This window comes from Drosophila virilis, chromosome 4 (assembly GCF_030788295.1).
Source record: "Drosophila virilis strain 15010-1051.87 chromosome 4, Dvir_AGI_RSII-ME, whole genome shotgun sequence".
Lineage (NCBI taxonomy): Eukaryota > Metazoa > Arthropoda > Insecta > Diptera > Drosophilidae > Drosophila > Drosophila virilis.
This window is the reverse complement of record NC_091546.1, coordinates 4,864-18,468: the sequence shown is the minus strand read 5'-3', so window position 1 is coordinate 18,468 and position 13,605 is coordinate 4,864. Positions and strand designations below refer to the sequence as shown.

General features: G+C 35.2%; 2 protein-coding genes across 9 annotated transcripts; one reads left to right on the top strand and one right to left on the bottom strand.

Moving 5' to 3' along the window:
• Nucleotides 1–129: 129 nt before the first annotated feature.
• mus304 (mutagen-sensitive 304) lies at nt 130–3,878 on the bottom strand. Of its 5 annotated transcripts, none has more exons than XM_032438847.2 (5): nt 3,780–3,878; nt 2,818–3,570; nt 1,231–2,767; nt 997–1,176; nt 133–420 (listed from the first exon to the last, which is right to left on the bottom strand). In XM_032438847.2, the coding sequence occupies exons 2-5, from the start codon at nt 3,391–3,393 to the stop codon at nt 182–184; spliced, it is 2,532 nt and encodes an 843-aa protein (XP_032294738.1). In that variant the 5' UTR covers nt 3,394–3,570; nt 3,780–3,878; the 3' UTR covers nt 133–181. The 5 variants fall into 5 exon arrangements, with proteins under 5 accessions (XP_070065360.1, XP_032294738.1, XP_032294739.1 ...); XM_032438848.2 differs by having other exon boundaries at nt 3,785–3,864; XM_002059073.4 differs by lacking the exon at nt 3,780–3,878 and having other exon boundaries at nt 2,818–3,753.
• A 110-nt stretch (nt 3,879–3,988) lies between these two features.
• l(2)gl (LLGL domain-containing protein l(2)gl) lies at nt 3,989–13,403 on the top strand. 4 transcript variants are annotated; one of them, XM_015168977.3, is made up of 9 exons: nt 3,989–4,272; nt 5,290–5,424; nt 8,154–8,932; nt 8,988–10,173; nt 10,229–10,334; nt 10,392–11,028; nt 11,097–11,530; nt 11,900–12,008; nt 12,065–13,403. In XM_015168977.3, the coding sequence occupies exons 2-9, from the start codon at nt 5,341–5,343 to the stop codon at nt 12,195–12,197; spliced, it is 3,468 nt and encodes a 1,155-aa protein (XP_015024463.1). In that variant the 5' UTR covers nt 3,989–4,272; nt 5,290–5,340; the 3' UTR covers nt 12,198–13,403. The 4 variants fall into 4 exon arrangements, with proteins under 4 accessions (XP_015024463.1, XP_002059108.1, XP_032294736.1 ...); XM_002059072.4 differs by having other exon boundaries at nt 3,989–4,337; XM_032438845.2 differs by lacking the exon at nt 3,989–4,272 and adding an exon at nt 4,378–4,396.
• The last annotated feature ends 202 nt before the right edge of the window (nt 13,404–13,605 follow it).

Sequence of the window (13,605 nt, the reverse complement as noted above, 5' to 3'; positions counted from 1 at the left end):
TTTACCAAATATTGGTATACTGAATCTATTCAGAAGGTTTTTTAAGAAATTTTTATATCAAACGCGAAATCAATCAATATGATTTTTTTCAAATTTTGATATAGTTTTTATTGAACTAATTTTTATAAAAAAAGTAATAAATATATACAAGTACATAAGTATAGACCCAATTATAATTAACTTATTCTAAATTATATTCTATTCTTTTGACGCCGTTAAAGAAGTCACTAGTATTATATGGGAAAAGAGTTTCAGAATTTAATGGAACACTCGTCTGAACATATTTTGGTACATTTTTATCTGCATTGCTCACAATTCGTGTCCACTCGGCTATGTCGTCATTTAGATTTGTATGGTTTATTTCTTGGTGCAAAGGCTTTAACATGAACTGCAAGTCCTGCAATTGTTTCAAAAAGCGTACTGAAAATATAAAAAATGGTGCAAATATCATAAAATGGTATATTATAAGATAGAAATATCTATATATGTATATAACTATTTGTTAAATTTATTTAAGAGGTGCGTCGCACTTTTTGCAAAATCCGTCGCTCCCTGGTTAAATTACGAATCGTAATCTGGAAGGTGTTCGGGTTCAATTTAATTTCTAAGAATCTTTATAAAAATTCACACTTTTTTAAAAATCGAAGAACTCTTGGTGAAAAAGACGATTCAAATCGTTTCGATCGATTTGCATCAACATTGTTGTAAGGCTCTTCGTAATTTCCCCAAGTATATTTAAATAATTAGAGTGCTTAGAGATTTCCCAATTTTAAAACTGATCCTTGAGTTTGTTTTGCTTATTAGTACAAAAAACTATTAATTTGAAACGCATTATTTTAACAGATCAATAATATCATCATTATGACTTTATAACTAATAAGATTATATCGTAGATTTTTGCACGGATAGATAAGAATTTACTAAGTTGGTTTAAGGATTTTTGTTTAATTGGCTTATGAATGCGGAGTATTTAATTATGTACTAAATTATACTTACAATGTACATTTTCGAAATTCAACAGCCTCGCCTGACTCTTCCACCAGTTACACAATATATATAGATAATGTTTTGTTGTTTCTTCAGAGTCTCGGAAAATGCAGGTGAGGTAATATTCACGAAAGATAAGTGTAAATAAATGCAATGAAATCTGTGAGATTTCTCCAACTTGTAAGATGTCTGCATAAACGTTTACAATATATAGTGAACTTGGTACATTTATTTTTCACCAACCTGACTTTTTGTCTTGAAGCATCCACTGATACATCATTTGATAAACAATCGTAACAACGCTAAGACAAAGTTTCACATAGCATTCGCATTGAATTTCTTGTGACACCTTGTCCTGCACTATAATTGACGAAGTTTTGGACAAGTTCGTTGGGTTATGCGCTGAACCATGAAAAGTTTCTGTAGTATTACTAATCGTTACATCAGAGTGCAATCCGACGACTTTAGAAAACATGTCCTCGTTGTCTTCCTTTCCGTCATCAGTAAATGATGGACATAAAACCATTTTCAGTATAAATTCGGGTGTAGCTGTGAAGCATTGGTAAACAAAGCGCACATGATTCTCGCACAGCGCAAGCAAAAGCTTGAAGTGACTAGGTTGGAGAGGCAGATCGCTGCAAAAGCAAACCTCGAGCAGTCCTGCGTAGACCTGTAGTAAACACGACTTGGGACCAAAACGGTAATACGAACGAACGCGATCTGATACAAAGCAATTACTTGGACTATTAACACACATTCTTGTCATAAGTTGGTTGTTTCGTGTGCACAATAACATGCATGCACTAAGATCACGGAAAACCCATGGGCTTGGGCGAGTGAAAACCAATTGTTTTAGTAAATTAAAGAGCAATTCAAGTTGGAATCCATATGTATCTTCCTTAACTTGGTTAACATGGCTTAACAAACTGTGGAGAAACGCTGCAGTGGCTTCAAGGACACCAAAATGACCTAACACCTCAAATGAGTAACTTAAGTTTGTTATCGCCTCAATTATTATCTGTAATACCCAGTATTTACCATACTGTTTTGTTAGCAATGATTGCGGTATGCTGCTTTGTTTTTGGCAGATTATCGCCAACGTGCCAATATAGCGACGCATAAGGACTGCCTGTTCCATGTCGTATAAAGCGACCGACTGAATCAATGACAAGCGCATAGTTGTACATTGATCTGATTGTAAATCAAAATGATGATAGGGATAAAGCATACAGTTTTGTGGTATCTCCAAGCTTTGGGTATAGGACCAAAACTCTGTTAAGACTCTACTCACAGACATAAATATGCGGCCTGTGATAGTTTCGACTGATTGAGGCTCAGACTGCATTTGCGCGTAGTCAAGAAGCAGTTGCTTCAACTCGACTTCAAAAAATGCACGTTGCTTTTTTTGACCGCGTGTTTCTTTCGTGTACTCGTAGATAGGTGCTTTAGTCTTTGGGAAACTTTGTTTTGCAAAAGGACTACCGATGGATAAATTTTCCATTCGAAGTAAACTCCTATATTCGTCAGCATCGGTGACTGTCGGCTCTAAATTTTCTTTGAATATGTTTCGTTCGTTATTTGTAGCATTTCTAATTTTAAGCTTGGAGAACTCTACATTTGTAATTTTCAATTCTGCGTCTTTGGCTATTATTTGCTTTAAAGCTTTTCCAACTTTTTCGTTGTACTCCTTTTCTCCTTCAGCAGCCATTGTAAGCTTATCCATCTTGCTAGCTTGAAGCAGTTTACGTGCTTGTCGGAGTTCGTTACGGAGTAGACCCACCTTTGGTATATGTATTAGTTAAAGTTTAAAATAATATTATATTTACTCACCTCGCCATCCTTAGCGCTGGCTTGGTTGTTGCTCTCCGACAGGTCCTTCTGTAATTTTTCATTCTCCTTTTTAAGCACATCAACACGTTCCATTAAAAATTTGAGTTGGCGCTCTTGTGCCAATTGACGTCTTGTTTCCGTTGCCAGATTTGAGGAACTGCCCGTCCATTTGCTTGCAGTACCAGTTTCAACCTCTGCTAAAACTGTGTTATGCCCACGTCTAGCATCGGGTAAGAAAACAAAAGTTTCATCAGTCCCAAAAATTTCTTCCACATTCAAGCTCGATGGGAGATGCAGATCATTTGCAAATATTTCCTGGGTACTCGTACTGCCATGGTCTTCAGCCACAAAATCATTAAAGGCAAATTCGCTCTCTCTACTTCGCACGCGATCAGTTTGCCGCTGCTTTTCCTCTGCTTGTTGGGTAGCTAACAAAACGTCATCGTCATCGTCACTCGCCCAGAATTCCGATATTATAGAAGTGTTCGCGCTGATCCGCCCGCGATTTACGCTTACGTCCAATTTAATCTTTTTAGCATGCCCAAACTTATCATTTGGGCCGAGCCGCTTAGCCATTTTTAAAGGTTTATATAAATACAATCGTATAATATGATCGGTCTTGAATGAATGAATGAAAAATTGCTGCTCATTGAACCTAGCAGTAAATTTGTTTAGTTTTGGCCGGTGAAATCATCATAATTAAAATAATTGTTTGTATTTATATCCACTGGGTGAGCAATGTTATAATTGTTTCTGCAAATAAAAGAAAATAGTTATCGGTAACTCAATTATTAGTGTCAACCAAAAAGCAATAAATGAACATCGGATTCAACAATGTGAGCGAAATGTTTTATCTTTCAAAATGATTGGACTTCAATGGCAAAAGAATGTGCTCACTAAATAAGCAAATAAGCATAAGCATTTATTCGACAATTTAAAATCTAAATTATTAATTGTGATACCGAACAAATATTTATAAAATTTGCTAAAACTTCCGCATGAGATTTCGTTAAATCGATTCAGAAGGGCGTAAGAGTCTTAACAGTAGAATAACATTATCGATTAGATTGATTAATTCATTTGCGATAGTGAATCGACATTCGGCTTAATTTACAGTCAGCTGTCCAGCCCTGGTGGCTTATCGATATTTTCGGTTCTTTTCGATGCCTACACAGTTGAATAGAGGATTCGGTATGAACGCGTCGACTACTATTTTTTGAAGCGCCGAAATAAAATTAAGTCAGTTCCAAACGCGTTAAATAAGTTTTAAATAATCCGCTATAAATTTAATTGAGTTGATTTTGAGTAACTGTGCCACAAAAAACCTTTTTTAAGCCAGTTCGCAAAGCGCACAGACTCGAATGTGAGAAAAATATATGAAAGCAGGAGCTATACGGCCGCCACCGCGCAACTGCAAATGTATTAGTGGTAGCGACTCTACAGGCTCAATTGAAAGTAAAGAAAAATAATCATATAACCCTGTACATTGCATTGTTTATGCAAAATTGTGATTTAAAAAAGTACGTTTAATTATTTATTCACCAATATATCTATGACTCAGCCGAGGTAGCGTTCATAAGTATGTATACATATGTGTTCTCTCGCAGAAGTACCTCATAATTTCCGTGAAATTTGTGTCTTGTATTCTAATAAAAACAAAAAAAAATTGTACCTAATGTTCTTTTTGTTTTTTTAGATCGTGTAATACAATTTACTAAAATTCTGTAAGCATTTGATAGAATAAAGGTATATTTTCAATAAGTTTGTGAACATTTTTAAAGCAATTAATGCTAATTTATGTTCGGGCGTCGCCTAACGAATGGCAACAAAAACAAGAGTGCTTTGTTAGTGTATTCGTATGCGAGATGGCTTCTTGTCACGCATGCTATACAAACTGGCTAGTAGTAAACTAATACTTTCATAAATATACCTATGTATAAGTTTATGTTATACAAAAAAGTTTTGTTTAATTCGTCTATTGTGCTGAGTAGGGAGTTCATTAACATTATTTATTGAATCGTTGTAAGAGTCATTCATTTACTCAGTTAAAGCCATATTAATACACTCTTGCCAAAGACACATTCATGACTCTGTAAAAATAATCTCATCATAGAATTTCTAATTTTGTGATATTCTTCTATGCAGACGATTGTACATTTTTTCTATGTACCCAAATAGCTACAAACAGCTCCTTTACGCCTACATAAAATATCAGGCTTACGTTTTTAAACTGAGCACAACTTGTTTAACGAGTTAGGTAAGTCGAGGTCATGCTGCGATTTGAGGTACCATTTTCTTTTGCTTTAAGATATGTACTTTTTAAATATTTACATAGTCTTTTCTTTCTTCCCAGGCTATGCAAAATTTAAAAAATTGCTATAAGTTTCATCAGTGTGACTAATCATTAATAATTTAAAAAAAAAACTTTTCATTAACTCTTAACATAATTATATATATTATAAATTATTGCAGTTTGCAGACTCGTAAATTGACAAACCTTAATCCAACAAAAAAAATACAATTATGTTGAAGTTTATACGTGGAAAGGGTCAACAGCCAACAGCTGAACGACAGCGACTACAGAAGGAGCTCTTTGCATATCGTAAGGTATGTATTTACAAATAAATATCTGTCTAAAGTACAGTTGTAGGATATTAGAAAAAACAACAAGTGATTCGTTATGTGACGAAAATGGAAATGGATAAGGTGTACTATCTGCAACCAGCCTGGGACATTTTAATCCGAATTCAAAATCTAGAAAATCAACTTCAGTAATATAATTAAGTAATTGAGATATTATTATTTATCAAAGATACCGTCAGTATTGATCTACCTACTTGCAGTTTGTAGTAAGATATGATATGAGAGCATACAGTAAGTTTGAGTACATATTAGAAGAAATGTCATCAATCACCGGCCATGTATTTTATGCGGAATTGACAAGACTGACAAACTATGTACGTGGCTTTAATACATAGGTTATGAACTTGTTGCAAAGAAATCTGTAACGCATAGACAGCCAGCTTCTTGACCTCGTAAAATAAATATAAGATTATTATTATTACATTTTGACAAAGCTTGGCAAATTTACAAATTTTATTATGCTCTAATTCATCTTTGCTTCTAACAAATACCAAATCCGGTATATTTGCCTAAGTTGTCATATATTTAATTCAGTTTATGGCTTTCGAGCCTTTAAGATACAACTTGAAAATATACGATTATAACTTTATATAATTTTATTTAACAGTTGGTAACGATGAACTTAACTATGCAATAAAAAAATGATAAGAAAAACGTACAGAAACTCGCATTTAAAATATGCTTGAAATGCATGTGCTGTTCAATGCCAATACCATCACCTAGTTATTGCTGGTTGCGACGTTTAATTCAATGACATCAATGACCGAGACTACGTCACCTTGTTGCGTTACAGTTTTGAAACAATATTTGAGCATTAATAACATATACATGGCATATGGATTTGTAGGTATATGTATAAAACCGATATCGCCAATTGGTCTCAATATGAGTAACCGACTAACTGTTTCGAATTACTTGAAAATTATATCTCATATCTTCCGCATTTCCAAAATGAAAGATCATATTTTTTTATCGGTGCTTTTACCACTCTTAAATGAATTACCATTCAATTATACAAGTTAAGAAAGAAAATAATATGTCTTCAAAAGATACGAAGCGGAGTGTTTTATATATAAATGGTCAGCTAAAAGTATAAATTCTTTAAAATAACTTTTACTTTATTGCAAACCCCATTAAACTTCCAGGTGTTTTAGCATATTATGCTAGTATAACTATAACTTTTAGAATGAAACCGAAGTGATTTCAGAGCACTTTACAAGACTATATGTAATAATATATATTTTCAAGAGTCAAATATTTATCTTTTATCAACAAAACACATACAAAAAGTTATAGTCATCAGCCCAAAATAATAATTTTGTGTTCATAACGCAAGTCTGGCAAAAAAAAGTCATGCAGTCGGCACAGCCGGTAAAAAGTAGATAAGATAAACTTAGTTTGTTTTATGTACAAGCCGAACAAATGGGTTGGTCGAAAGAAATATTTATGTATACTATATAAAGGGGATAGGTACAGGTATAGTTTGTTGGCACTGATAGGCGTAGTATGTCTTACTGATAAGATTTCAAAACACAGTCACCGCGATTGTGTAAAATGCTGCACCTGTAATGGGGTCGAAACCTTATTAAATTCTTTAAGTCTATTATACCATGTAAAATTAGAATGAGTAAGAAAGGCGGTATAATGTTTTGTGCACAGAAAGAATGGAGCACCTTCCATTCGACAGTATGTATATTTTTGATCAGGCAGACGCGATGAGTCGAGTAACCATGTCTATCTGTTAGAGCTAGAGTTCAAGACTTAAAAACCCATATGACAGCTGTTTCATTTTTATAGGGTCATTAATTTTTTTTTTTTAAAAAAATTTTTAAATACATTTGGGAATCTCTAAGAGTTGTAGACACAAGTGCAGTAAAAATGTTTTGTTACATTTTAAATCCACCCTAAAGCCCTGTCCATTTAATTATGATTCAAGAATAAACACAGAAGTAAATCAAGAATACATTTTCAGTAGTATGGTGCCGACAAATGAAGAAGCACAGCCACTGTCTAATTTGCGCAGCTTGCGACGTTCAGCTTGTGTGCGCAAAGAATAGAAGTAACTTCGAGTGTATTTTACTGCAGCTCGAAACTGTGCATAGGGTATATTGCCAGCTTGAATTTAATAGTTATAATTGTCATTATATTTAAACAGCTATCGTTACATTTTTGGTTGAATATAAACTCTTTAAGTTCTTAATACTAATAAAACATTTTGTAAGCTCAAAACTTATTTTGGCCAAGTTAATTTTCCTAGTCGATTGTAAGTTACAATCTTATCAAGCTGAATAATTAAGCCTTGTACAACAATATAAAATGACCTAAATTTGTGAATTAGAACATCGTTGGGAGTGTAAGTTGTCAAGGTCTTTTAAGTTGTTTGTAAAAAAATTAAAAAATCCTTCAACGTTGTTAATCGTTGTCAACCTAAGTTTAACTAATCAAATGAAACCCTGTTGAAATTAAGCAGCTACGGACAGAAAGTCACAAGAATATTGATATCTTCGGTAAGCAAATAAATTAATATATATATGATCGCAAAATTTGAAAATATGAGCTCACAAAATATTCCCCTTCAATATTAAGCTGTGACCATATAAAATATATATTTTAGAGAATTACCGCCTTATCTAAAGTATTTCGTCTATTTGTCAATGTTTATTCATTTTGTTTAATACGTTATTCATTTGCAGACCGCGCAGCATGGTTTCCCACACAAGCCCTCTGCGTTGGCGTATGATCCAGTATCAAAGCTTATGGCTATTGGAACACAAACCGGTGCTATAAAAGTACTCGGTCAACCAGGCGTAGAGCTATATGGCCAACATACATTAGTCAATAACTCGACGTCTGAATTGAACGTTCAACTACTTGAATGGGTTTACGGCAGTGGTCGTCTTCTCTCGTTAACTGCAGCAAATCAACTTATATTGTGGGAGCCTGTTGGCATTACACTAGTGCCTATTAAAACACTTCCTTTTGATGGAAAATTGAAAAAAGTATCTTCATTATGCTGCTCGCTAAGTAAAGATCTTGTATGGATAGGGACCGAAGGTGGCAACATATATCAGTTCGATTTAAAATCTTTTACCATACGTGAACCCGTTATTTACCATGATGTGGTGTTAGAACAAGTACCACCGACTTACAAACTCAATCCAGGAGCTATTGAGTCAATACGCCAGTTGCCAAACGAACTTAATAAACTGCTTATTGCGTACAATCGTGGACTCTGTGTTTTATGGGATATGGACATGTCGTCTGTAGAGCGTGCCTATATCGCACCCGGGCATGGGCAAAGTGTTGGACTGTATGTCAATAACACTGGCACAGAATTCACTTGGTATCACGCAGACGGCTCTTATGCTAGTTGGCTGATCGCAAGCGGGGAGCCACCTGAAAATGTAAATTATGTTCCCTATGGACCAGATCCATGCAAAAGTATTAATCGGCTTTATAAGGGCAAGCGGAGGTAAGCTCTTGGTTTTTTCAAAGTCGACTGTTTCAACAAACTTTTTTTGTTTTAGTGTCAATGATGTAATCATTTTTTCTGGAGGAATGCCGCGTTCGGCCTATGGTGATCACAACTGTGTTTCGGTGCATTCCAGCGATGGCAAAAAAATCTGCCTTGATTTTACGTCCAAAGTAATTGATTTCTTTGTAACATACAAGGAAGAAAGCGAGGATTTGCAGGTGCTCGTTGTATTGCTTGAAGAAGAGTTTTGCGCCTATGATCTCACTGATGCGAAAGTTCCAGCCATTAAAGCGCCTTATCTGCACTCGGTGCATGCCTCAGCAGTGACGTGTAATTACATAGCCTCTCAAGTCACGCAGACAGTGTATAAGCGTATAAAACGCGCTGGTGGTGAACAAGATATAGAGTTCAGTAGTATTGATTGGCCCGTAACAGGTGGTGTGCTACCAGAAGGGGTCGCACAGTGCGATGAAAATGAGACAACAAAGGAGTACGAAATTCTTTTAACTGGTCATGAAGACGGTTCCGTTAAGTTCTGGGATTGTTCTGGAGTTCTCTTACATCCGATATATAATTTTAAGACAGCAAATATTTTTGGTCATGAAAATCACGATGAAACAGCTGCAGTTGAATGCAATGAACTTGATGAGAGTGAACCACCTTTTCGCAAAGCCGGTCTATTTGATCCGTATTCCGACGATCCTCGCTTAGCAGTAAAAAAAATTGCATTGTGTCCCAAAACAGGTCATTTAATTGTGGGTGGCACCGCTGGACAAATTGTCATAGCAGATTTTGACGGAGACTCCTTAGAACACGTTATGTTAAAGCTTAGTTCCATGAACTTGGTTAGCGACCGCGATGGTTTTGTGTGGAAAGGTCATGATCAACTAAACGTTCGCCCAAATTTACTAGGAGAAGATTCTTTGCCAATTAGTGAAAATGGCGTCAACATAACAGGGGTTTTACAAGTACTTCCACCAGCTAGTATTACGTGTCTAGCGTTAGAAGCTAACTGGGGGTTAGTCTCCGGAGGTACTGCGCACGGCCTAGTATTGTTTGACTTTAAAAACTTTGTGCCTGTTTTTCACCGCTGTACATTAAATCCAAACGATTTGACTGGTGCCGGCGAGCAGCTTTCACGGCGCAAATCGTTCAAGAAATCGCTTCGTGAATCATTTCGGAAACTGCGCAAAGGAAGATCAACTCGTAACAATCCCAGCAATCAGGTTCCAACTACAGTAAGTCCCAATGTTTAAATTGTTACCAATAATTACACAATATTGTTTTATATAGTTGGAAGCGCGACCTGTTGAGAGACAAATAGAGGCGCGATGCACAGACGATGGTATGGGTTCTATGGTGCGATGCTTGCTCTTTGCTAAAACTTATATAACCAACGGTGTGTATAATAATATTTTTGAATGTTTTGAACGAGTCTTATCATTTCCTTTTACAGTTAATATAACCTCCCCCACATTGTGGTCTGCAACGAACGCCAGCACCGTTTCGGTGTTTCTTTTACATTTGCCACCCGCACAAACTGCAGCAACAACTGGCCCACCTGCTAGCGGCAATACCACGCCGCAGTCTCCACGGCGTATATCTGCACAACTGGCCAAGGAAATTCAGCTAAAGCATCGTGCGCCTGTTATAGGCATTTCTATTTTTGACCAAAGTGGCTGTCCTGTTGACCAGCTTAATTATGGCGAAAATGGTACACCGCCGCATCGTGTCTTAATTGCTTCTGAGGAACAGTTTAAGGTTTTCTCACTACCACAATTAAAGCCTATAAACAAATATAAGCTTACGGCTCATGAAGGAGCCCGTATACGTCGCATCCATTTTGGCTCATTTAGCTGTCGTGTCTCACATGAGCTTTTGCAAAGTCTTACCGGAAGCAGCCCTACAAAATCTACGAGATCAAATGATGGTGGCGATGGAGCGGCAAATACAAGTCTAACAGCCTGCAATAGCGAAATATATCATGAAATGGCATTGATTTGTTTGACCAACATGGGGGACATCATGGTTTTATCAGTGCCAGAGCTAAAGCGCCAATTAAATGCAGCTGCAGTGAGGCGTGAAGATATCAAGTTCGTATGATATATATGTGAGCCTTAGTATTACCACTTTAACATATTTAATCATTCGTCTCTTGTAGTGGTATTTCATCGCTTTGCTTTACTAATAGCGGCGAGGCATTGTATATGATGTCGTCTTCAGAATTGCAACGGATTGCTTTGGCCACCTTCCGGGTCGTACAGCCAACTGGAATGGTTCCGGTGGAACCCTTCGAGAGCGAAGGCAACGAATCCACAATGCCCACCAATGAAGACGATAATAGCGATAAAGAAGTCGATTCAAACGATGATGCAACCATACCCAACCCACCAATTGCCAAGCAACGCGCCAAGGCGCTAGAGCTTAGCATTGAAAACAATACCTCTCCACGTACTAATGGCTTAAACAGCTCACCCAATCGAGCCAATGAGACAATCACCAGCTCTATAGGTGATTTAACTGTCGACTCTGTCCGTGATCACTTAAATACCACTACCACAACGCTATGTTCAACAACTACAGAGGAAACTGTCGGTAAGTAGATCCCCTTGTATGAACCATTTACAATCCACATATACTCTTAGCATTAATTAATCTCCATATTTTTCAATGTTTCGTGCAACACCCCGTGGCTTACTCATATACTCTTTTTATCATTGTACAAAAACAATCAATTTATAACGTTCATTTTAACTGCATATGCTACTTACTTATTTACCTTTGTTTCTAGGTTAACGACACTACAATACGCTAAAATAGTAAACATTATCTTTAACGATTTTAGTTTTAATGACACAGAAAATAAACTTCCTTTCGAATGACCTTTGTAATATCATCCAAATCACATATTTTTGCATTGTAATTAACACATTGGATTAACATTTTCTTAATATGATTTAATAGGTCGTCTGTCAGTGCTTAGCACGCAAACAAATCATGCCACCGCCAGCGTTAATATAAAGGATATACCTAATATAAATATTCCCAATTTATTCGATTTGGCGTCAAAAGGGTATGTAAATGATCGCACTACCGTTGCAATTTCATCTTATTATTATATTCTTTCAGTAATACCACGGAATCGAGCACTAGCTCTGTTGTCATAAAGTCTGTCATAACGAGTATATCACATGAAAAAACAAACGGGAAAAACGAAACTTTAAAGACTAAATCTACAGAGCATGAGGAAAGTCAATTTTAGACAGATTTATTAAAACATCCTCGTAAGAAACTTTATAAAAACTTTAAAACAAACACTTCACGGTCGAAGACAAATAATATATATACTAATTTTCAATATATTATAATACAAATATTAATTACATAACGCTAAAATATGACATAGGGCGCAACTGGACAAGCTGTCAAATTTGATTGAAACATATATGTCGCATTTTAAAAAATGTAAAGAATTTTCAAATCACTTTTTTACCAAATTTTTGTAATTAAAAAATGTTATCTTTAAGCTAGTGAGCAGACGAAACACCTAGAATGTGTACACCTATTTAAAAAACATTAATATTTTTTTATATTAGAATGACAATATTTTCAATAGCTATAAATGTCTAGTTCATAAGCGTATACCATATATATATATATATATATATATATATATATATATATATATATATATATATATATATATATATATATATATATATATATATATATATATACACGACACATAGTACAATACAAAACACATTTGCCTTATATTATGAAAATCTTTATTACAAATTTTATAAAAGTATTACAAATTTAAAAGTATAATTAAAAATGCTTTTGTACGTTCTACCGATTGTTCAGTTTTTTAATGTCTATTAAAATGATATACATCAGCTTTTATAAATTTCAGTGCTTTCACCACTATAGATTTTTTAAATAACCGTTAGCTACATATGTAAAAAGAATTACAGAACTGTTGCATTTATTTTTAAATATTCAATTATCTAAAACAATATCCAACTATCCAAGTATATAGAAAAACAAAGAACAGGTATTAAATTGTAATTCAGGTGAAACACTAAACGATTCTCATTGTCACTCTCAGTAAAGTCATTTTATTCATCAACCATTTCGGATAGAGGAAGAGTCTTTAGTCGAATTCGTAGGTTTGTCTGCCTGTATGCCTATTCGAGATTTCCACGCAATTTTAGTACCTCCTGCTACTGTCACGCATTTTGCTCAGCCTTTTTGTTTTATGTTCACGAATCTAACGATGGTTCAATAATTAAAATTTAATTTAATGTTTTAAAATCGGGTTTGTGTACAATTTGAAATCTTTTTCATTTAAAATATAAGAAAAAACAAGTAAGAGGTTCTAGTCGGGAGCTCCCGACTAGGGGATACCCTGAACCCTCCTCTTCCAACATCAAATGCATACAAATATATTTTATTTTAAAAGCTATATGTTAAGTTTGGTGACTCTAGCTCTTATTATTTATCAAAATTGCTCAAAAAACAGGATATCGATATCGATTCGATTCGAGTCGGAAACAAACTCGATCTGCACGGGAACTAGAAGCATCTACATATAATCTAAGGAGCATCTACATATAATTTCAAGTCTCTAGCTCTTAAAGGTTCTGAGATCCTTGAGTTCATACATA

Coding starts and splice junctions, on each gene's coding strand:
- mus304 (XM_032438847.2), bottom strand. CDS start 3,393: ATGGCTAAGCGGCTCGGCCCAAATGATAAGTTTGGGCATGCTAAAAAG. Junction 2,768..2,817: donor CCAGCGCTAAGGATGGCGAG/GTGAGTAAATAT, acceptor CATATACCAAAG/GTGGGTCTACTCCGTAACGA. Junction 421..996: donor GAATTTCGAAAATGTACATT/GTAAGTATAATT, acceptor TTATATTTTCAG/TACGCTTTTTGAAACAATTG.